Source organism: Nerophis lumbriciformis, linkage group LG21 (genome assembly GCF_033978685.3).
Source record: "Nerophis lumbriciformis linkage group LG21, RoL_Nlum_v2.1, whole genome shotgun sequence".
NCBI classification, from domain to species: domain Eukaryota; kingdom Metazoa; phylum Chordata; class Actinopteri; order Syngnathiformes; family Syngnathidae; genus Nerophis; species Nerophis lumbriciformis.
In genome coordinates, this window is record NC_084568.2 from 342953 (window position 1) to 367866 (window position 24914).

Consider the following 24914-nt stretch of genomic DNA (forward strand, 5'->3'; position numbering starts at 1 on the left):
AACTTATGGAAACTCAAGACAGCGACACTGCAAAAACTGAAATCTAAGATGAAATATCTCAAATAAGGGTGATATTTGCTTATTTTCTGTCTGATAAGATACTTCTTCTCACTAAGCAGATTTTATGTTAGTGTTTTACTTGTTTTGGTCCTAAATGATGTCAGTAAGATATTACAGCTTGTTGCTGAGATTTGATGAGCTATATTGAGTAAAACATGCTTGAAACTAGAATATCAAGTGTTGCAAAGCTGTCATCAACACTCACAAGTATAAAACTACTTTTTTAAAGTAATCATTTCTTATTTCAAGCATGAAAAAAAATATGATTTTGACACAATTGTGTCTCATAATTAAAACAGATGACAGCCAAATGGACTTTGCTGTTTTATTTTCAATGAAACAATAGAAAATATGTACTCATATAGTAGTACACTTGTTATTAGTGAGAATATACTTATTTGAAGGTATTTTTGGGTTCATTGAGGTTAGCTCATTTGACTTGTTTTGGAAAGTCTTGACAAGCCAAATTTTCTTGTTCTATTGGCAGATAATTTTGCTTAGTTCAAATAAAAATACCCCTCATTTTTGTTATTTTTTTCCTTGTTTTTGAACACTGACTTTTTGCAGTGCATGACATTATGTTCTTTACAAGTCAACTTTTGAGCACGATTGTACATATTGAACAGAGAGCGGTATGGAAATAAATGGAGCAAAACACAAAAGTTATTTGAGTAATTTATTGAATTTCGCAGCCCCCGCGTGTAGTTCCAAATTACAACAGTAGAGGGCGGAGTGAGCAACGCTTTTCTGAATTGCCTTTGCATTGCTCCATGCACTTTTGTCAGGAAATAACAAAATACCAATTATTTTTGTTGTTGTTGTTGTTGCAGATTTCCTAAATAGTTTCACTCGTTTGAGTGAGCAAAGTCCAATTTACAGGCTTATGCATTATTCAAACAGAAATAACACGGACAATGTCAAGACAATTGAGAATCCTGTTGCCACTCCATGTGTGTTACGTTGACTAACACACAAAAATCAATTCACCGGTTTCTATTTTTGCTGCAGGAACTTCAGTAGTACATGTCTTCTCGGCTTACAACAAATCTAGAGTTGAGCAATTAATTTTCCTCTGAAGCGTGGCTGGGTTTGACATTAGTGTTTCAGCCGTAGAAAGGAATATTAGCCTCGGTCTTTTTGCCACTCATTACCAAAGTGTACCTGAAGCAGAAATCATCAAATCGTCATTTTGCCGCCCATTTACTAAACAGGTTTTTGCATGCCTGACCCTGTGGGACAAGCACACACACACACACACACACAAACATACAAACATGAACTGTTTTTAACTCAGATGACAAAAAACATAGCCAAAATTCATACCGCCATTCAGTGTGATCTCCATTGTGACCACCGGCTAGGTTACGAGTTTATCTTAATCATTAAGGAGGCGGCAAAACAGATTCAATTAAACAAAATAAGTTACCCGGCTTTCGATTATGTTAAAATAAAAAACCTGTATATAAAAAGGCCCTTTGGGAGAAAGTCTGCGGGTCACAGTGGAGATCGTGGAATGAAAACAAATGTTTGGGAATGAGACGTTTGCTATGGAGTTGGAGGATGGGAGTCACCCGAGCAAATGGAAAAACGACTCATTCAGATTTAAGACATTGTGTCATCAAATGAGGGGGGGGGGGGGGGCGGGGGGGGGGGGAACAGACTGTTACATTTCCATGCAACCTCAAACTGACACAAGGACTGACTCTTATTATTTTTTAAATATTTCTAACCACGCAGGTTGTATTGCAAGGTAGTACAGTCAGTCCAGTGTAGTTGGAAGACGCATACAAACGTGATTGGACACAAAAAGTCACTCACTCACTCTCACGACAGACACCAAACTCCTCAGTTTCCACTTTTTTTTGGTTTTGCTTCAGTGTAATTCCTGAAAATTTATTTCAACAACAAAAAAACCTTCCTATTCCCAGGTACCCGAACCAAAGTTGTTGTTTTAATTGTAAACAAAAAGTACCATCCATCACCTGAATAGGTTAAAGGATTATAGATCTTAAATGCTTTTTTTTAGTAATTTAGCATTTGCTCCATATTAAAAAAAAAACATTTAATATAATTTATACTTTTGAATGGCCATTTTTTTAAAAAGAGCATTGAATATAATTTGTACCTTTCAATGGTCAAATCAGTCGGTCCATCATTTTGCTGGACATTTTTAAGTACTAACCCACCCAAATCCAGTGCTTAAGTCCTCACAGCTGAAAGAAACCTCAAAAAAAAAAAAAAGTTGAGAAAAAAACAAAAATTATAATTTTTGGAGTACGTTTTTTTGTCTTGGTTGAGGGAGGACCAAAAAAACAAACAAAAAAAAAAAACTAAAGAAAGTCACAGCTGCCTCTTCAAAGATGCTACAATTTTGCTTTCAAATCCAGCGACCCGCCCACTCTTCATTAGACACATAATCCTCTCCTTCTTAGCAAAGATAAAAATAAAAAATAAAAGATATTGGTGCAGCTGCAGAAACTTAAACGGGAGCCTGCAATAGATGGAACCCAAGCAAAGCACATATTTCAACACAAGTGCTGTCTAATGATATGCGTAGGTGCTTGGTTGGCGCCATAGACAGTACAGTTTGGACACACCTTCTCCTCTTTCAATTAGTTCTCTTTATTTTCATGACTATTTACATTGTAGATTGTCACTGAAGGCATCAAAACTATGACTGAACACATGTGGAGTTATGTATTCAACAAAAAAAGGTGAAATAACTGAAAACATGTTTCATATTCTAGTTTCTTCAAAATAGCCACCGTTTGCTCGGATTACTTTTTCGACCACTCTTGGCATTCTCTATATGAGCTTCAAGAGGTGATGGTTTTCACTTCACAGGTGTCATAGTTTCGATGCCTTCAAGTGACAATCTACAATGTAAATAGTCATAAAAATACGGAAAACACATTGAAATGAGAAGGTGTGTCCAAACTTTTGGCCTGGACACACTTTCTCCTCATACAACTAGTTCTCTTTATTTTCATGACTATTTACATTGTAGATTGTCACATCAAAACTATGAATGAACACATGTGGAGTTATGTACTTAACAAAAAAAGGTGAAATAACCGAAAACATGTTTCATATTCTAGTTTCTTCAAAATAGCTACCCTTTGCTCGGATTACTTTTTCGCCCACTCTTGGCATTCTCTATATGAGCTTCAAGAGGTGATGGTTTTCACTTCACAGGTGTCATAGTTGTGATGCCTTCAAGTGACAATCTACAATGTAAATAGTCATAAAAATAAGGAAAACCCATTGAAATGAGAAGGTGTGTCTAAACTTTGGGCCTGTACTGTACATTCACCTATTTCAGTTTGTCAAGGTGGGGACTAAAAAAAAACATATTTAGCCTGCAATAGATGGAACCGAAGCAAAGCACATATTTCAACACAAGTGCTGTCTAATGATATGCGTAGGCCCTTGGTTGGCGCCATAGACAGTACAGTTTGGACACACCTTCTCCTCATTCAATTACTTTTCTTTATTTTCATGACTATTTACATTGTAGATTGTCACATCAAAACTATGAATGAACACATGTGGAGTTATGCACTTAAACAAAAAAAGGTGAAATAACCGAAAACATGTTTCATATTCTAGTTTCTTCAAAATAGCCACCGTTTGCTCTGATTACTTTTTCGCCCACTCTTGGCATTCTCTATATGAGCTTCAAGAGGTAGTCACCTGAAATGGTTTTCACTTCACAGGTGTCATAGTTTTGATGCCTTCAAGTGACAATCTACAATGTAAATAGTCATAAAAATACGGAAAACGCATTGAAATGAGATGGTGTGTCCAAACTTTTGGCCTGGACACACCTTCTCCTCATACAACTAGTTCTCTTTATTTTCATGACTAATTTACATTGTAGATTGTCACTGAAGGCATCAAAACTATGAATGAACACACGTGGAGTTATGTACTTAAACAAAAAAAGGTGAAATAACCGAAAACATGTTTCATATTCTAGTTTCTTCAAAATAGCTACCCTTTGCTCGGATTACTTTTTCGCCCACTCTTGGCATTCTCTATATGAGCTTCAAGAGGTAGTCACCTGAAATGGTTTTCACTTCACAGGTGTCATAGTTTTGATGCCTTCAAGTGACAATCTACAATGTAAATAGTCATAAAAATAAGGAAAACCCATTGAAATGAGAAGGTGTGTCTAAACTTTGGGCCTGTACTGTACATTCACCTATTTCAGTTTGTCAAGGAGGGGACTAAAAAAAAACATATTTAGCCTGCAATAGATGGAACCGAAGCAAAGCACATACTTCAACACAAGTGCTGTCTAATGATATGCGTAGGCCCTTGGTTGGCGCCATAGACAGTACAGGCCAAAAGTTTGGACACACCTTCTCCTCATTCAATTACTTTTCTTTATTTTCATGACTACCGTATTTTTCGGACTATAAGTCGCAGTTTTTTTTCATAGTTTGGCCGGGCTCCAGTGCGACTTATATATGTTTTTTTCCTTTTGTATTATGCATTTTCGGCAGGTGCGACTTATACTCCGAAAAATACAGTATTTACATTGTAGATTGTCACTGAAGGCATCAAAACTATGACTGAACACATGTGGAGTTATGTACTTAACAAAAAAAGGTGAAATAACCAAAAACCTGTTTCATATTCAAGTTTCTTCATAATAGCTACCCTTTGCTCGGATTACTTTTTCGCGCACTCTTGGCATTCTCTATATGAGCTTCAAGAGGTGATGGTTTTCACTTCACAGGTGTCATAGTTTCGATGCCTTCAAGTGACAATCTACAATGTAAATAGTCATAAAAATAAGGAAAACGCATTGAAATGAGAAGGTGTGTCCAAATTTTGGGCCTGTACTGTACATTCACCTATTTCAGTTTGTCAAGGTGGGGACTAAAAAAAAAAACATCTTTAGATTTGCAGATAACAAAATCTTAAGTGTCCATATTGCAAATGGAAAGCATAAACATGTGGGAGAAAGAACCTAACAGAAAGGTGAACTACCGCTTTGCACCACCACTTCTCATTATCCTGTTTAGCTTATCAACACCATTACCATTATTCCGTAATCAAGACTGTTTTGAACCATTCCCTATGTTTTGGATACGAGATTTTTCTCCTTTCTGGATGTGTAAGAGTACAAAGGAACAGCATAAGGCCGCTATGAAACTGAACTGATTTCTGCAGGGTTGCATGAGTCCCCTTCTGCGTCTTTATTAATTCATTCTAAATGGGTTAAAACAGTCGCGCACTATTTAAGTAAAGCTGCCGTTTTTATTGCAACATTCACATTAAATAACATTTGAAGGTTTTCTTGACACATCTCACAGAAAGATACTGTTGCATAATGGATGTGTTGGGAGTTAATGAGCTATTATTTCATTCATTTGCGCGACAGGCTATGAGAGGATGAATGGGAGGATGTAAGGCACTTAAGTGGTAACAGTGTACTGAAAGATGGCTGGTGTTCTGATACTTAAAAGAGACGCTTGTCGGCCTCTAAGGACGACAGGTTCAGAACAGATTTGACGGTATTGTACGTTGCAAAGCTCACTGAGAACTTTGTTCTTGCAACAATCTCAGTGTGGAGTGGATGCAAATCGAGATAGTTCACTTTTCCGTCACGCAGTTCTTTGATGAAAAGGCAGAAACAATTTCAAACAAATGAAAACAAAAAACAAAACAAAAAAGCCTCTGTCACAATTTAGCAGGCTTTGAAAACAAGTGTAATGTTGAAGAGGTGCCTGAAGTGTGCAAAAGCCTATGGAGTCCTGCAAGTCCTGGATAGATGAAAGACAAAAGGTTTATTCAGAAAGATACTTCTTGTGTTTGGCATGTCATGATTGTTGGCAAGGTTCTAGGGATGGGCGATATGGCTTCAAATGGTGATATATATATACACATTTTATAGTGCCAAATGTATTTGGCCACCCATCCAAATAATGAGAATCAGGTGTCCTAATCACTTAGGTGTATCAAATCAAGCACTTAGGCATGGAGAGTGTTTCTACAAACATTTGTGAAAGAACGGGCCGCTCTCAGTGATTTCCAGCATGGAACTGTCATAGGATGCCACCTGTGCAACAAATACAGTCGTGAAATTTCCTCGCTCATTCCAAAGTCAACTGTGGGCTTTATTATAAGAAAATGGAAGAGTTTGGGAACAACAGCAACTCAGCCACCAAGTGGTAGGCCCACGTAAACTGACAGAGGTCAGCATAGTGCAAAGACGTTCTGCACAGTCACTTGCTACAGAGCTCCAAACTTCATGTGACCTTCCAATTAGCCCACGTACAGTACACAGAGAGCTTCATGGAATGGGTTTCCATGGCCCAGCTGTTGCATCCTTAAGCCATATATCAGCAAGTCCAATGCAAAGTGTGGGATGCAGTGGTGTAAAGCACGTCGCCACTAGACTCTAGAGCAGTGGAGACGCCTTCTCTGGACTGATGAATCACCTTTTTCCATCTGGCAATCTGATGGACCAGTCTGGGTTTGGAGGTTGCCAGGAGAACGCTACATTTCGGACTGCATTGTGCAGAGTGTGATATTTGGTGGAGGAGGAATTATGGTGTGGGATTGCTTTTCAGGAGTTGGGCTTGGCCCCTTAGTTCCAGTGAAAGGAACTTTGAATGCTCCAGGATACCAAAACATTTTGGACAATTCCATGCTCCCAACCTTGTGGGAACAGTTTGGAGCGGGCCTCTTCCTCTTCCAACATGACTGTGCACTAGTGCACAAAGCAAGGTCCATAAAGACATGGATGACAGAGTCTGGTGTGGATGAACTTGACTGGCCTGCACAGAGTCCTGACCTGAACCCGATAGAACACCTTTGGGATGAATTAGAACGGAGACTGAGAGCCAGGCCTTCTCCACCAACATCAGGGTGTGACCTCACCAATTCGCTTTTGGAAGAATGGCCGAAAATTCCTATAAAAACACACTCCGCAACCTCTTCCCAGAAGAGTTGAAGCTGTAATAGCTGCAAAAGGTCATATTGAACCCTATGGGTTAGGAATGGGATGACACTTCAAGTTCATATGTGAGTCAAGGCAGGTGGCCAAATACTTTAGGCAATATAGTTTATATTGCAGCCACCTCCACATGCTTAGACCAAAGAAATTGTTCACATGAACTTAAAGGCGCTCACACAACTATTCAGTCAGCCAAGCTTAACCCTCGTCATGGTGAGGAAAATTAAATGCACACTACGCCGACCCTAAGCCTAATACAATTGAAAGGCGGGACTGTGGCACGCCGAAAAAGACAACTTCAACAAATTTAACAAGAGTAAGAAGAAGCCAAAGACAGCACACATTGACTTCTACAGTAGGCTGCTATGTCTTTGTTAAAGGGGAACATTATCAGCAGACCTATGTAAGCGTCAATATATACCTTCATGTTGCAGAAAAAAGACCATACCGGTATATTTTTTTAACCGATTTCCGAACTCTAAATGGGTGAATTTTGGCAAATTAAACGCCTTTCTATTATTCGCTCTCGGAGCGATGACGTCACAACGTGACGTCGCATCGGGAAGCAATCCGCCATTTTCTCAAACAACGGGTCAAAACAGCTCTGTTATTTTCTGTTTTTTCGAATGTTTTCCGTACCTTGGAGACATCATGCCTCGTCGGTGTGTTGTCGGAGGGTGTAACAACACCAACAGGGACGGATTCAAGTTGCACCAGTGGCCCAAAGATGCCAAAGTGGCAAGAAATTGGACGTTTGTTCCGCACACTTTACCCACGAAAGCTATGCTACGACAGAGATGGCAAGAATGTGTGGATATCCTGCGACACTCAAAGCAGATGCATTTCCAACCATAAAGTCCAAGAAATCTGCCGCCAGACCCCCATTGAATCTGCCGGAGTGTGTGAGCAATTCAGGGACAAAGGACCTCGCTAGCACGGCAAGCAATGGCGGCAGTTTGTTCCCGCAGACGAGCGAGCTAAACCCCCTGGATGTCTTGGCTCACACCGTCCCAAGATGGTCAAGAGAAGAATATCGACCCTAGCTTCCATGGCCTGCTGACATGAGGGTATGTCTGCAGAATATATTAATTGATGAAAATTGGGCTGTCTGCACTTTTCATATGCTGTAAACCTAGTTCATAGTTGTTAGTTTCCTTTAATGCCAAACAAACACATACCAATCGTTGGTTAGAAGGCGATCGCCGAATTCGTCCTTGCTTTCTCCCGTGTCGCTGGCTGTCGTGTCGTTTTCGCTTGCATACGGTTCAAAGCGATATGGCTCAATAGCTTCAGTTTCTTCTTCAATTTGGTTTTCGCTACCTGCCTCCACACTACAACCATCCGTTTCAATACATGCGTAATCTGTTGAATCGCTTAAGCCGCTGAAATCCGAGTCTGAATCCGAGCTAATGTCGCTATAGCTTGCTGTTCTTTCCGCCATGTTTGTTTGTGTTGGTTTCACTATGTGACGTCACAGGAAAATGGACGGGTGTATATAACGATGGTTAAAATCAGGCACTTTGAAGCTTTTTTTAGGGATATTGCGTGATGGGTAAAATTTTGAAAAAAACTTCGAAAAATATAATAAGCCACTGGGAACTGATTTTTAATGGTTTTAAAAATTCTGAAATTGTGATAATGTTCCCCTTTAAATTTGTGAATGAATACAAGCGTCTGTGTAAATATTTCATGTATTAACGTGTACACCTGTGGCTAATAGACTTGCGCGGGCAATATACCATATTTTTCGGACTATAAGTCGCAGTTTTTTTTCATAGTTTGACCGGGGGTGCGACTTATACTCAGGAGCGACTTGTGTGAAATTATTAAACACATTAGCGTAAAATATCAAATAATATTATTGATCTCATTGACGTAAGAGACTAGACGTATAAGATTTCATGGGATTTAGCGATTAGGAGTGACAGATTGTATAGCATGTTCTATATGTTATAGTTATTTGAATGACTCTTACCATAATATGTTACGTTAACATACCAGTTGGTTATTTATGCCTCATATAACGTACACTTATTCAGCCTGTTGTTCACTATTCTTTATATATTTTAAATTGCCTTTCAAATGTCTATTCTTGCTGTTGGCTTTTATCAAATACATTTCCCCAAAAAATGTGATTTATACTCCAGTGCGACGTATATATGTTTTTTTCTTTCTTTATTATGCATTTCTGGCCGGTGCGACTTATACTACAGAGCGACTTATAGTCCGAAAAATGCGGTATGTACAAAATTCAATTTGTCCATAAATGTAGGTGCACTCTAAAACACGGAAATTACGGTGACCATTTGCAGGATTTGGGGAAATTGGTCAATCATTTGTGTTTTTTCAGGACGCGGGGGTGAGAACCCTGAGTTAGTTGCCCTCACCAGATTTAGGCGCTGTCCTGTGGGCGTCCCGATTTCTCCAGGACTTCCTCCACCTCGCAGTCGGCGCCGGATGAATGGAACTCTGCCACGTAGAGGCTCTTGTCGATGCTGCCGGGAATGGGCTTGATGTCGGTCACCAGTTGGTCTTCGATGGTCTTCAGGTTGAAGCGGTCTTCGGACGTGATCAAGTTGATGGCCAAACCCAAGTGACCGAACCTCCCTGGGGTTTCACAAAGACAACGCTGTATTTTAGTAAAAGGGTGAAATAAGCAAGTGCTGACCACGTGCGTTGTGATTCATGTACCTGATCGTCCAATACGATGGAGGTATGTCTCTGCATTCTTGGGGAAGTCAAAGTTGATGACCACATTGACGGCCTGAATGTCTATACCTCTTGTGAAGAGATCTGTTGAAGGAGAGTTCAGAGATTATTACAAACTATCGCCATATTGAATCTTAGAATACGATTATCGATACCTCTCGCCGCGTATCAGGTTTTGTTTTCGTTGATCCTCCTTATTGAATCGTATCATTGTTGTGGAAAAGCGCGACCCTGACAAATTTTTTTGGCGTACTCGTGTGCTTTATTAATGTTACTAAAGACTCCAATGTAATTAAAATAATAGAGGTATAGTTTGTTTTCTTTTAAAACACACACATACAAGCTGTTTAATTACATGCTTTTTTTATTTCTCTTTGCTATTTGGGCTTATTGGACCCTAATTAGAATAAAAACTAAGAATCATTTTTTGATATGATGTACTTAGTCCATAAGTACACAAACGTGTACTTCATGTTTAGTGACATGCTAATTCTTATTTTTACCAAATTCCATTGTATGTTATACTCTTCTGACACCACCAGATGGCAGTATAAGTGTCCACATAAGCGGCCATAAGACCCCAAATCAGTAGTGTACACAATTTTGGAAATAAGAGCTAAAAGGTGGTGTCCACGCATGTGGCCACTAAGCCTATTAATATACACACACTTGTTTTATTATCATATTATAATTTGAAAGGTTGCTGTTAAGTTACAACTACAGTTGCAAGTCCAAGACAGTGTGTAGCAGTAGTGTATAGCTTATGGTAAATTTTGTTTTTGTTGCGCCCTGAAAAGTGTCAATACTGTAAGTATTGTATTTACTATGCGCCAACTGGTTGATTGTATTGTGTATCTTAGTTGTAGTTTTCATTTACGAATTTAGAGGTGTTGGAAACGCCATGTAAAATCGATAATGTCAATAGCAAAGCCAATGTATATTAGCATCAAGCTAGGGCGTTTTTGCTCAAGTGTAGCCTTACTTTACTTATGTTGGAGTGTTTTTTTGAGTCAATTACTTCGTTGGCATTTAAAATTGCAACATTACCTAGACGTATTGGGGTTAAGTCTGCTCTTAGTGCTGCTGGACTAATAGCCAGGTATCGAAGTGCAAAGAGCTGGTCTTGACGTCACACGCAACCCAGGTTAAGTAATATGGCACTATTGGATTTTAGGTTAATAGGACCGACGGGATTCAGTTGCTGCCAGTGCGGGATTCGGTGGCAATCACTAATCCAATAATAAAAAATCTTTATCATGAGCCTGTTTGTGTAGCATTAATCGCATGTGGTTATGTGTAGGAATGTTCCGATCCGGGTTTTATGCTGCAGATTCCGATCATCCAAGAATGATATCGACCGATACCAACTACGTGTCATTTTGTGCATTTTCTATCTATTCATGAGTGCTATTGGTAGTTTCAAAATGATCAACACTATTTAAACTAGTTCCTTATTTGCTTCGTCTGTGCATGATATATTCAGCCTCATCCTCTGGTGATAATTGTACTTCAGATACAAATAATTGCAGCTTACTGGCAGTAATGGAGGTGATTATTATTAGCTTAGGGCAGTGGCTTCACACAGTGTTTGAAGACACTTAATTAGCGGCTGGCTGACTAATCATAAATGCAGTGTCAGGCATAAAATGTATTAATCGGCAATGGCGATCACGCACTTTTTCACAAAAATTGCCCGATACTGATGGGCACATCCCTAGTATCGTTAAGTACCCCGAGATTCACGGTCATAGCTCAGCTTGAAACTTACCAGTGCAGACCAGATTCCTGCACAGTCCATTCCTGAAGTCATGGAACACACGGTTTCTATATTCCTGAAAACACGACACACTTTTTAAAATTATTCCTGCCCTTCCAAAGTTCCCTGTATAGCGTTTTAGCGGAACAAAATCCAGGGGAAAAATGAACACCCGTCACAACTGTGCTGACCTGCATCATCTTTGCATGAATGTAGAAACACGAGTAGCCCAGCTGCGTGATCTTCTTGGCTAAGAGCTCTACCCGCTGTGTGGAGTTACAGAAGATGATCGACTGGTTGATTTGAAGCTGCAAAAGACACAAACGTAAGCATGATGATGATTGTGCTTTTATGTCGATGCTGCATCGTTTAATCTTGCTGTGTGTTTAGGTGTCCATGGAGAGAAGCACAATAGGCTGGAAAAGTATGCATGGATTGATTGCGACTTACCCTGGAGAAGAGTGTGTTGAGGCAGTGCACTTTCTGTCTCTCTGTGACGTAGGCATAATACTGAGTAATGCCCTTCAGAGTCAGCTCCTCCATCAGATTGATCTCGTATGGTTTCTGCAGGTGCTTGGCCTAATGCAAGCACACAGTAGGGAGAACTTTTAAGAGCGAATTACAAGTACAACAGTGCAGTATTTTAGGGGATTGTGGCTAAAACGCCTAAAACAGTAACACCCAAAGTAGGGTTGTCCTGATACCAATAATTTAGTACAGGTACCAAAATGTATATTGATACTTTTCCAAATAAAGGAAACTATGAAAAATGTCAATATTGGCTTTAACATAAAATCTTACACTACATTAATCAATCACAGTCAAAGAACAATTTTACAAGGTTAAAATATACATTAAAAGGCATTGACATGGTATTGACCCTGAAGGGAACGTCTTCCCTGCGCTCTTCGACTACAGTCTGCACCGGACCGAACAGCAGGACCAGTGTAACAACTACATTATTGCCTGTCAATCTTTAGAACTCCTTTTGCAGATCTGAATGCTCATTATTTAAATGTTTACCTAAGTTTGAAGCAAAGGTGGTAATACTAATCGCCATGTTTGGCGAGGCGTGTTTTAAAGCAGCAGTTGTGAGAGTAGCGTATGTGTGTGTGTGTGTGTGCTCCTTTAAGAATGGCATTATGTGGGGGGGGTGACGTGAGTAAGTGAGTGGGCAAGTTGGGAGAGGTAACGCTAGCATGTGCAGGAGTGTTAATAGCATGGTGCATATCCGGTTGTGCGCTGTGGAAATTACCGGTATAAATAAAGTGACCAAATTCTAACAAATGGACGGTCTTGTCATTCCGATCAAAGAACGGAGCTTTTAAGTTAGTTGCGTAATCTGTTGAATCGCTTAAGCCGCTGAAATCCGAGTCTGAATCCGAGCTAATGTCGCTATAGCTTGCTGTTCTATCCGTCATGTTTGTTTGTATTGGCATCACTATGTGACGTCACAGGAAAATGGACGGGTGTATATAACGATGGTTAAAATCAGGCACTTTGAAGCTTTTTTTAGGGATATTGCATGATAGGTAAAATTTTGAAAAAAAACTTCGAAAAATAAAATAAGCCACTGGGAACTGATTTTTAATGGTTTTAACCATTCTGAAATTGTGATAATGTTCCCCTTTAACTTGTTGACAAAAACATCTCTTTCATAAATAAATCAATATAAATAATATATGTGAATGAGGTAGAGCCCCTCCACTTGGTCAATTGAAAAGTAGCTGGCCTGCAGAAAAAGTGTGGGCACCCCTGGTTTAAAAACACACTGCACAAGGTGCTCTTATGGTCCCTGGACCATTGCCAACGTAACAGGACCATGTTTGTTGGAGTTTTAATTGCTTTTGGAATATTGTGAGGCTTCGAAGGTGAGTTTTATTCCTGTTTATGTTCGCTGGTCTAACGATAGCATTTACCGAGCAGTTATAACTGCACCCAACAAACAAATCTTTGCAATGACGTACATGCTTAGTCATGCAATTAGGGAGCGGGTTTAATGACACGGGTTGGTGTTAAATTCCAGACAAAACAAGTGTATGTGTATGAGACTGCAAAATGACATTAGCTGTCCAACTAGCCAAATGAATCCTTTAATTGCGGGTGCAGAGGGGCAAAGAAAGCCTCGGAGGAGCAGACGACAACCAAACAAGAGTGCGGCCAGAAAGTGAACAGCTTGTTTGCGGAGCGAAACGATTGTGTGCCAACTGGCCCTGAGCCATCTGGATGCCTGAGTGGTGAAGCGACTTGAAGGCTGCTCACCATGAATTTTTGCACGCTGATGGGGAAGGTTGCCGAGTAGAGCAGGATCTGCCTCTGCCTGGCCAGGAAGCTAATGATATCCTCGATGAGCACCACAAAATCCTGAGACAGCAGTTTATCAGCCTAAAAAAAGAGACACGATTCATATTGGATTTGCGTGAGATGGTGTTTTCATACGTACGGACTGCTTACCTCATCCATCACCATCATTTGGACTTTATCCACCTTTGCCACACCTTTCTTTATCAAATCCAGAATCCTACCAGGTGTGGCAATGACCACGTGCACTAAAAGTACACAAATAATTTAAATGACATCCTAAATAGGAAGCAAACAAGGTTGGCTCACCAGTCTCATCCAGGCGCATGATGTCATCTCGTAGGTTGGTTCCCCCGGTGGTGGCCATGACTTTGACTCCTCCCATATGTTTGCTGATCTGAATGCTGATCTGGCTCACCTGCAGTGCCAACTCTCGAGTAGGCACGACTACCATTGCTGAGGGGTAGAAATGTCCCAGAAAGCAAATTGTAAAATCATTCCCTTTACATAACAATGGGAGCTGTATCGGCCTTCACCTTGTATGTGGTCCTTTTTGAGGTCTATCCTTTCCAGCATTGGGATGAGATAGGCTCCGCTTTTCCCGGTTCCATTCTTGGCCCGAGCCAAAATATCCCTTCCAGACAGGGCAATGGGAATACTTTCCTCCTGCAAGGAATAAAAACTTTTCATTACTTGGAATTGTGGGCAGTTCATTCACAAGTAAAGATGCATATCATAATGACAATGAGGCAAACGACAGCGGTAGTAAACTGATCGAAAAAAAGATGCCTGATTTAGGCACTTTAATTTAATTAAATGAAGTTAGTGGCACTGACACGAGGGAAAAAATTTATTTCTTAAAGTCACACACGTGTTCCTCTGTTGCTCTCCACAGTAGAAACTAGGGTTGTCCTGATACCAAATGTATTTCGATACTTTTCTACATAAAAAGGGACCACAAAAATGGCATATTGGCTTTATTTTAACAAAGTGAAGTGAATTATATTTATATAGCGCTTTTCTCTAGTGACTCAAAGCGCTTTTACATAGTGAAACCCAATATCTAAGTTACATTTAAAGCAGTGTGGGTGGCACTGGGAGAAGGTGGGTAAAGTGTCTTGCCCAAGGACACGACGACAGTGACTAGGATGGCGGAAGCGGGGATCGAACCTAGAACCCTCAAGTTGCTGGCACGGCCACTCTACCAACTGAGCTATACCACCCCCCAAAAAATCTTAGGGTACATTAAACATATGTTTATTACTGCAATCGAAGAACAATTTTGTCCTTAAATAAAATAGTTAACATACAACTTGTCTTTTAGTAGTAAGCAAACAAAGGCTCCTAATTAGTCTTCTGCAAATGCAGTAACATATTGTGTCTTTTATCCTAATATTTTGTCAACAAGCTGTACATTTTTTTTAATTAATCTACTTGTTAATTTACTGTTAATATCTGCTTATTCTCTGTTTTAACATGTTCTATCTACACTTCTGTTCAAATGTAATAATCACTTATTCTTCTCTTCTTTGATACTTTACATTAGTTTTGGATGATACCACAAATGTAGGTATCGATCTGATACCAAGTAGTTACAGGATCATACATTGGTCATATTCAAAGTCCTCATGTGTCCAGGGACATATTTCCCGAGTTTATAAACATAATATGAATTTTTAAGAAAGGAAAAAAGATTTTGAGACGATAAAAAATATAGATGTAATCATAGTAGTATCGACTAGGTACGCTATGGTACTTGGTATCATTACAGTGGATGTCAGGTGTAGATCCACCCATGGTGTTTGTTTACATTGTGACGCCGGTGAGCTATTGTATCCTCCTATGGTGTGTAGTGAAGCATGTTCAGCTATTCCTCGTCCTGCAGTGATAATGATACCTGTAAGAAACTTACTTTATTCGTTGCCATGGAGGCGAGGATTAGTGATTTAGAAGTAGCTAAAACACTACCACTGCGGATGGATGTTCGCTTCTAGCTAGCTAGCCATGTCTTAAAGCACCTCTTCCTGAGGGCATTTCAGTGTTATAACTTCACCTTTATCGTTAGTTTTTATGCCAAAATGCGTCCATTCTCCCTTTTCTGTCTACACACTGTGTCTGCTTGTAAGTACTCCGTGATTGTGCGCTGCTGAACATGCTCCTCTGCTCGTAAAACCAGCAATGCCACGACATGGCGCGCGCCGTCATGCTCGTTAAAAAAATAAAATAAATAAATATTGGGACTAGGTACTTTTCAAACAGAGTATAGTACCGTTTTTGATTCAATAGTACCGCGATACTATACTAGTACCGGTATACCGTACAAGCCTAATAGAAACAACACTTCCTCATCAACATCACAACACAAGCACGTTGTGAAGTGAAGTGAAGTGAATGATATTTATATAGCGCTTTTCTCTAGTGACTCAAAGCGCTTTTACATTACCGGTACCCAATATCTAAGTTACATTTAAAGCAGTGTGGGTGGCACTGAGAGCAGGTTGGTAAAGTGTCTTGCCCAAGGACACGACGGCAGTGACTAGGATAGTGGAAGTGCGGATCGAACCAGGAACCCTCAAGTTGCTGGCACGGCCACTCCACCAACCGAGCTATACCGCCCGGTATAGCTCGGTTGACAGACTACATTCTGCTCAATTAACACATGGCTCGGGAATGATGGATAAACTAGCAAACACCGTTGTAATCCATTCCTGCTCCAATTGTGTGGAATGTACGCACTTAAAAGTACAGCGGAACTTCGATTTTCAAACAGACAGAATACAAATCTGCTTTGGTGTGTGTGTGTTTCATCCAGCCTTTGTGTGCCTCGCAGCGCAGGGAGCACGTCTCCATTGTCAGCTCAGTGTTGCATGTGTTAGCCACCCTGATCAGTGCTATAGTGTGTTTTTAGGCGTTTCTTTCAGCCTTTTTACTACATTCTTCTAAAATAAAAGACTTAACACTAGTCTTTTATTACATACAGTACAGGCCAAAAGATTGGACACACCTTCTCATTCACCACACAACTGATGGTCCCAACCCCATTGATAAAGCAAGAAATCCCACTAATCTACCCTGATAAGGCACACCTGTGAAGTGAAAACCATTTCAGGTGACTACCTCTTGAAGCTCATGCAGAGAATGCCAAGAGTGTGCAAAGCAGTAATCAGAGCAAAGGGTGGCTATTTTGAAGAAACTAGAATATAAAACATGTTTTCAGTTATTTCACCTTTTTTTGTTAGGTACATAACTCCACATGTGTTCATTCATAGTTTTGATGTGACAACCTACAATGTAAATAGTCATGAAAACGCATTGAATGAGAAGGTGTGTCCAAACTTTTGGCCTGTACTGTACAATTGTTTGATCAAAACAAATTAGCTTAGCAATTAGGATGTCTGTTCCTGGCTTGCTAACATGTTTAGCCTCGTCTTTAGGTGATAAAACTATTTAAAATACTAAGAAATGCAGCTTATTTGTCTTAACGGCAATAAGCGATAATGCAAATAAACGCTTACTTATTAGCTTAAGGGAGCGGCTCCACACTGTTTATGGAGACACGTAATTAGCTCCACAGGGGACTAAAAATAAACGCAGTGTGAGTCAGAGGTGATTGGCGTTTGTTATCAGCATTTTAAGGCATTCATGGGCAATGGCGATAATGTACAGTACAGGCCAAAAGTTTGGAAACACCTTCTCATTTCAATGCATTTTCTTTATTTTCATGACTATTTACATTGTAGATTGTCACTGAAGGCATCAAAACTATGACACCTGTGAAGTGAAAACCATTTCAGGTGACTACATCGCGACGTTAATGGAGAGAATGCCAAGAGTGTGCAAAACAGTAATCAGAGTGAAGTGAAGTGAATTATATTTATATAGCGCTTTTTCTCTAGTGACTCAAAGCGCTTTACATAGTGAAAGCCAATATCTAAGTTACATTTAAACCAGTGTGGGTGGCACTGGGAGCAGGTGGGTAAAGTGTCTTGCCCAAGGACACAACGGCAGTGACTTGGATGGCGGAAGCGGGTATCGAACCTGCAACCTTCAAGCTGCTCTACCACTCTACCAACCGAGCTACACCGCCCCAAGCAAAGGGTGGCTATTTTGAAGAAACTAGAATATAAAACATGTTTTCAGTTATTTCACCTTTTTGTGTTAAGTACATAACTCCACATGTGTTCATTCATAGTTTTGATGTGACAATCTACAATGTAAATAGTCATGAAAATAAAGAAAACACATTTCTCCTCCTAAAGAGGAGAAATATAACCTTAGAGGAAAAAATCTTTTAAAACATTTGTATGCACGTACAACACTTAGAACCTTTAGCATATCAGTATGTGGAATTAAATGATGGAATGGATTAAGTAAAGAAGTTAAACATTGTACTGATATGATCCAGTTTAAGAGGTTGCTCAAAATAATAGTGCTTACAAAGTACAAAGAAGAAGAATTATGAGAAATACTTTCAACCTTATTGAAAAAAGTAGGATATTCTTCATCTCAGTATGTTAATAATGACTGAATTAATTAATTACATATTACAAATCTGTTGTGTATACTAATTCACAGATGTTATTTTATTGTATAAAAAGGTCAGTAAATTATTCTATATATTTGTAAACGCTCTGAAGTGGGAAAGAGGTAGAATTAAATAAGCTTTGCTTCTTCCTACTCCTTTTCGGACATGATGAAAAGTGAAATGATATGAAATTGTGTGATGTATTATACTGTAAGTGTGTTCATGTTCAAAATAAATTAAAAGAAAGAAAGAAAAAAATGAAAATGTGCACTGCAAAAAGTCAGTGTTCAAAAAGAAGAAAAAAAAATACAAAAATGAGGGGTATTTTATTTGAACTAAGCAAAATTATCTGCCAATAGAACAAGAACATTTGGCTTGTCAAGACTTTCCAAAACATGTAAAATTAGCTAACCTCAATGAACCCACAAATACCTTAAAATAAGTATATTCTCACTAATAACAAGTGCACTTTTCTTGGCAGAAAAAAAGAGACCTTTTTTCTCAACATGTTGAAAAATATTCTTAAATGAAGTAAATGCTAGTGCCATTATCTTGACATAATGATATACATTTCTTGAAACCAGCAAACTTATACTAAAAACTAATTTATTGTTCTTAATGGAAAGGCAACAAGGCAACCGCTTGTTACTCTCTGGGTCTCCTAGCCACTCAGGCAAATCATATTGTCCAAAAATGCATTTTTCCATGGATAACATGACATCATCGCACCAAGTGCGTGCTCTTTCAGTCAATTAGTGCGCATATATACAGCCTGGCCTTCGGCTAAAAAAAATGTAATTGTAATTTTGAGGAATTCATCTGAATGTGCATTAACTATTTCTGTTCAAAATTGCTTGAAATGTCAAATGTTAAATATTAACTGTCAGTTTACTGTACTGTGCCAACTGTACTACTATATGAGTACGTATTTTCTATTGTTTCATTGAAAATAAAACAGCAAAGTCCATTTGGCTGTCATCTGTTTTAATTATGAGACACAAGTGTGTCAAAATCATGATTTTTTTTTATGCTACAAATAAGAAATGATTTAAAAAAGTAGTTTTATACTTGTGAGTGTTGATGACACAGCTTTGCAACACTTGATATTCTAGTTTCAAGCATGTTTTACTCAATATAGGTCTTAAAATCTCAGCAACAAGCTGTAATATCTTACTGAGATCATTTAGGAACAAAACCCTTAAAACAAGTAAAGGACTAACATAAAATCTGCTTAGTGAGAATGATCATCTTATTAGACAGAAAATATGCAAATATCACCCTTATTTGAGATATTTCATCTTACTTAGATTTCACTTTTTGCAGTGTGTGTCCAAACTTGTGGCCTGTACTGTACGTTGTCAGGAAAATCCACACATCTCTCATAATTATTAACCATACCTGCACTGGAGATGGCTTCTCCCAGCCCATCTCAAAAATGCCCATCAGAAGTTCCCGTTTCAGACAGTAATCCTCAAATTCATTCCCCTTAGTGCTGGTCACGTCCTAGAAAGGAAGCGAACAACGTTAAAAGACGACGAGCGTGCTTGAGGTTTATTTGTGAGATATTTGAAAAACGTCACTCACTGAGGTTTTGACCCTGTTGTCTTTGGGAGGGAGCTGTAGGCTTTTTTTCCAGTCGTCCCCAAATTTAATACCTCCACCTTCTTGAGACGCACCGCCTGGTTTCTGGAGAGCTCCCAGCCCCTTCGCTTGAGTTGCGGGTCCTGGCTGGACTGAAGCTGGTTTGGTCTGTCCTCTGAGCTGCCCGTTCTGCTTGTTCAGTCCCATCACAAGTGGGCCAACGTTTTCTGTTCTCGGCGCTGCCATTTCTCCGCCCTTTATTTTCTTTGCTTGTTTTTTTTGTTTTTTCCCCCAAACAATCTTTCCTCAAGTTTGTTTTTACTAAAAAAATTATCTTCAAAAATGTAAAAAATATTAATAAAGCATCAACAAACAATATATTCGATTAAGCTGACAGCTTTTAAACCAGCAGTCAACTGGTAATATTTACATATATATATACACACACACACACACACACACACAAACACGCGCGTACGTGCAGCTCGGTCCCCTTAAAAAAGAGCGACTGACGTACAAGAAACACAAAACACAACTTTATACACGAGAAACTCTTCAAAATGAAGAGAAATTTGCATTCATATGCATGAATATACTTGCTCACAATATAGAAAATTATATGTGAACAAGTATAAAATGTGGCGCAAGTCCTGAAATAGAACAACTAAGGCAAACTCTGTACTGTAGGAATAGGTTCTTCAATATAATCTTCTGTTTAACAGTATTTCCTTGACTTTTTTTTTTTAGTCCACAGTATTAACTCAGTATCGTCCTTCTTGGGAAAATAAGATGTCCAATTTTGTACAAGTCCTTCCCAAAAAATTACATGTTCTTCCGTTGAGTTTCACTTGATGGGTATCACAAATACAAGAGGGGATCGAGTCCAAAGCCAGAAAAGCTTTTCCACCCCTTTTAGTCCGCAGTTTCTTAACTGCTTCAGCTGGTTGAGGTTGGGAGGTCGGCGTGTCACTAGTGGGAGTGAGACTGTGATCACTGGTGCTTTCCACTCAATCTTGCCAACAACTCAAATGTGCCACCTGAAACATACCCAAACAGAAGATTTTGGAACATGCAAAACAAGCTATTATGGCTAACCTACATATGCTGATTCAAAACTAGGCTTAATATATGCATGTATATTTTAATGTGCCTTGTACACACGCCAGATAGCTCACAATCCTAGTAATTCGGCTTTAGATCAGCGTTTTTTTTTTTATTAATGCAGGGTTTTTCCTGCGTTTAAAATAGCTTGATTGAGCGATTGAGTGATTGATGTCCCCCCTGACGGCACACCACTGCTTTTAAGTAACATTAAAACAGGGTTTTTCCTGGCTCAAATTGAGGCAAGTATATACATTTGATTAATTACAATCCGGGGAGGTGGGATGTGGTGGGGTGAGGGTGTTAGTCTAGGGTTGTAGTTGCCTGGAGGTGTTGTTTTAGTGCGGTTTTGAAGGAGGATAGAGATGCCCTTTCTTTTACACCTGTTGGGAGTGCATTCATATTGACGTGGCATAGAAGGAGAATGAGTTAAGATCGTTGTTGGATCGGAATCTGGGTTTAACATGGTTTGTGGAGCTCCCCCTGGTGGTGTGGTTATGGCGGTCATTAACGTTCTGGAAGTAGTTTGACGTGTACTTCGGTATCAGGGAGGTGTAGCGGATTTTATAGACTAGGCTCAGTGCAAGTTGTTTTACTCTGTCCTCCACCCTGAGCCAGCCCACTTTCAATCCATTTTATTTATACAGCACATTAAAACAACAAAATGTTTCCAAAGTGCTGCACAACAATATTAAAAACAATATTCAAATATCATCCTTAGCTCCACCAATGACTGAAAAAAACCAAAAAATAAATACCGTATTTTTCGGAGTATAAGTCGCACCGGAGTATAAGTCGCACCGGGAAATATATTTGATAAAAGCCAACAGCAAGAATAGACATTTGAAAGGCAATTTAAAATAAATAAAGAATAGTGAACAACAGGCTGAATAAGTGTACGTTATATGAGGCATAAATAACCAACTGGTATGTTAACGTAACATATTATGGTAAGAGTCATTCAAATAACTGTAACATATAGAACATGCTATACGTTTACCAAACAATCTGTCACTCCTAATCGCTAAATCCCATGAAATCTTATACGTCTAGTCTCTTACGTGAATGAGATCAATAATATCATTTGATATTTTACGCTAATGTGTTAATAACTTCACACATACTGTAAGTCGCTCCTGAGTATAAGTCGCACCCCCGGCCAAACTATGAAAAAAACTGCGACTTATAGTCCGAAAAATACGGTACATGTAAAACCAATATAAAATAAATATGATTAAAAACTATTTTAAAGGGTAAAAACAATTAAAACAGTAAATAGAAATCAAAATTTTAAAAACACAGGACGACAACATGGTGTTAAAAGCCAAAGAATAAAAGTGGGTCTTAAGACGAGACTTAAAACAGTCCACTGTGGGAGCAGTTGGAACATGGAGGGGCAGAGTGTTCCAGAGCTTAGGGCTTAACCAACTGCAAAAAAAAAAAATCTTTAACATTTCACAGAGTCATGCACAGCCAGTTATCTGGAAATCAATGTCAATAAAACAAAAGAAATATGGTTCAACCCCCCCTCACCTCAGAACCCCATCATCATAAACACACAAACAGTTAAAACAGTTGACACTTTTAAATACCTGGGCATAACCTTGGACAATAAACTCACCTTTGATCAACACACCACGGACATTCAAAAAAGAAGTCAACAAAGACTGTCAGCCATCCGGAAACTTAAAGGACTATACGTTGCACCTCATCTCCTGTTATTACTTTACCAAAGCATTGTTCAACCCATCCTTCTGTACTGTTCCACATGTTTTTTCACCATGCTTTCTGTAACCAACCGGACCAAACTCACACGCATTACAAACATAGCAGCTAAAATCATCGGCCTACCCACACCCAACATTTCAGACATAAACCACAGGTCCATCACCCGACTGGCAAAAACAATAGTTCAGGATATCACTCACCCACTACACCAATACATCATCCCACTACAAATCAGGGCGCAGGTACAGAACAATCAAATTCCGGAGGGCCCGCCTCAGGAAAAGCCTGATCCCTGCAGCTATAGCCGCCCTTAACAGCAGGCCCGGCCGACCTGTCTGACAAGCCTGTAAATGTGTCTTAGTCATGTATGATGTCTTTTTGTTATTTTTATTTTTTTGTGTGATGTGTAATGTCTAGTGTTTAAATGTACGGCAGTGACAATGAATTTCCCCAAGGGGACCAATAAATCTAATCTAATCTAAAAATCAATATTTATGGAACATGTCCACAAAAAATCTAGCTGTCAACACTGAATATTGCATTTCTTTTCACACTTCTTTTTGACAGACATTTTAGTGACAAACCTGAGCTTGTGCTTCACTGAGTTTATGAACTTACATTCATATTTTGTTGAAGTATTATTCAATAAATATATTTATAAAGGATTTTTGAATTGTTGCTATTTTTAGAATATTTTTTTAAAATCTCACGTACCCCTTGGCATACCTTCAAGTACCCCCATTTGAGAACCACTGTACTAGGGCATCAAATCAGTGTCAGTTGAGTCGGTCCATAGGTTGCCTGTAGGGATTTTTAATGTCCAGCAGATGTCAGTATTTAGTGACACAGTATCGACACAGTATCAATACAGTTTTGCAATGTGTCGAAACGCTTCATGACGCCTCATCAACCCATCACTATTTTCACATATTGCTCATATTTGGAGAGGTAATCATTGACGTCGGACATCACTGAAGGCCTAGGTGGGAAACGCACGCTTAAAAGTGAATATCGCATTAAAGAGAAAGAACAGGTTTTGGGGAGTGGGGGGGGGAGAGAGAGACTCTGACGTGTAGAACTTTCTCTGTAGACAATGCGCTATCGTTTTTTTATTCATCGCAGACATCGAAGCGATGAATTTAGGAGTAATACCACAAGGATGAAGATGTTTCCTAGCAAGAAGGTAAGTGTGACATTCAGGATGTTTCTACCGAGCTAACCCGCTAACGCTAATCGCTAGCCTTAAGCGATTGAGAATCCGACTGGTGATATCGTTACGTTTAAGGACTGTGCGATGATACAAATAAATATTTGTCCGTTGTTCGCCTTACGCAGCTTCATGTTTGAGTAAAAACTGTGTCACGTCTTGGCTAGACTTATAAGCCCTTTTAGCGAAAACAGCTAACGTTAGCCGCGAGCTAACGTTAGCCGTCCTAAAGTCGGGGTTGTTTTGAGTCGCAAACACCAACAAAACTCACCTGCGCTCTTCGATATTTCACAAGACGGACGTCAATTTCACGTTGGTTTCAAGTCACGATGTCGCAATGGGCTTTAATAGCTGAACTGTGCTTGAAATAAATCGCGTCTATTGTGTTTTGCCTTAAAATCAACATGGTCGCCTTCTTCTTCGTCTTCTTATCCTCGGCGCCTCCCTAATGCGTCTGTTCGCCGTGCCGTCGCGGACATGGCGCTACCGCCCCCTGCCGTCACGGCCGAGTACTACAGCAGTTGACAATATAAACAAAGCAAAAACAAGCATTAATGTGTGCCTTCCTTGGGTGAAGACAGGTTTGTTTACAGCTATGTTGTTATGCTGTTTGTTACTTCCATCCATCCATCCATCCATCTTCTTCCGCTTATCCGAGGTCGGGTCGCGGGGGCAACAGCCTAAGCAGGGAAGCCCAGACTTCCCTCTCCCCAGCCACTTGGTCCAGCTCCTCCCGGGGGATCCCGAGGCGTTCCCAGGCCAGCCGGGAGACATAGTCTTCCCAACGTGTCCTGGGTCTTCCCCGTGGCCTCCTACCGGTCGGACGTGCCCTAAACACCTCCCTAGGGAGGCGTTCAGGTGGCATCCTGACCAGATGCCCGAACCACCTCATCTGGCTCCTCTCCATGTGGAGGAGCAGCGGCTTTACTTTGAGCTCCCCCCGAATGACAGAGCTTCTCACCCTATCTCTAAGGGA

General features: G+C 39.7%; 1 protein-coding gene across 1 annotated transcript; it reads right to left on the reverse strand.

Annotated features, from left to right (window-relative positions):
- Window positions 1–722: 722 nt before the first annotated feature.
- Window positions 723–24369, reverse strand: LOC133621272 (probable ATP-dependent RNA helicase ddx6). The gene is made up of 13 exons (XM_061983296.1): window positions 24210–24369; window positions 19906–20939; window positions 19720–19824; window positions 14333–14462; window positions 14106–14252; window positions 13950–14044; window positions 13758–13880; window positions 11946–12074; window positions 11687–11803; window positions 11508–11571; window positions 9722–9823; window positions 9418–9637; window positions 723–5834 (listed from the first exon to the last, which is right to left on the reverse strand). Exons 2-12 carry the CDS (start codon window positions 20146–20148, stop codon window positions 9423–9425), a joined length of 1470 nt encoding a protein of 489 aa, XP_061839280.1. The 5' UTR covers window positions 20149–20939; window positions 24210–24369; the 3' UTR covers window positions 723–5834; window positions 9418–9422.
- Between the last annotated feature and the right edge of the window lie 545 nt (window positions 24370–24914).

Coding starts and splice junctions, on each gene's coding strand:
- LOC133621272 (XM_061983296.1), bottom strand. CDS start 20,148: ATGGCAGCGCCGAGAACAGAAAACGTTGGCCCACTTGTGATGGGACTG. Junction 19,825..19,905: donor ACAACAGGGTCAAAACCTCA/GTGAGTGACGTT, acceptor CTTCCTTTCTAG/GACGTGACCAGCACTAAGGG. Junction 9,638..9,721: donor CCATCGTATTGGACGATCAG/GTACATGAATCA, acceptor GTGAAACCCCAG/GGAGGTTCGGTCACTTGGGT.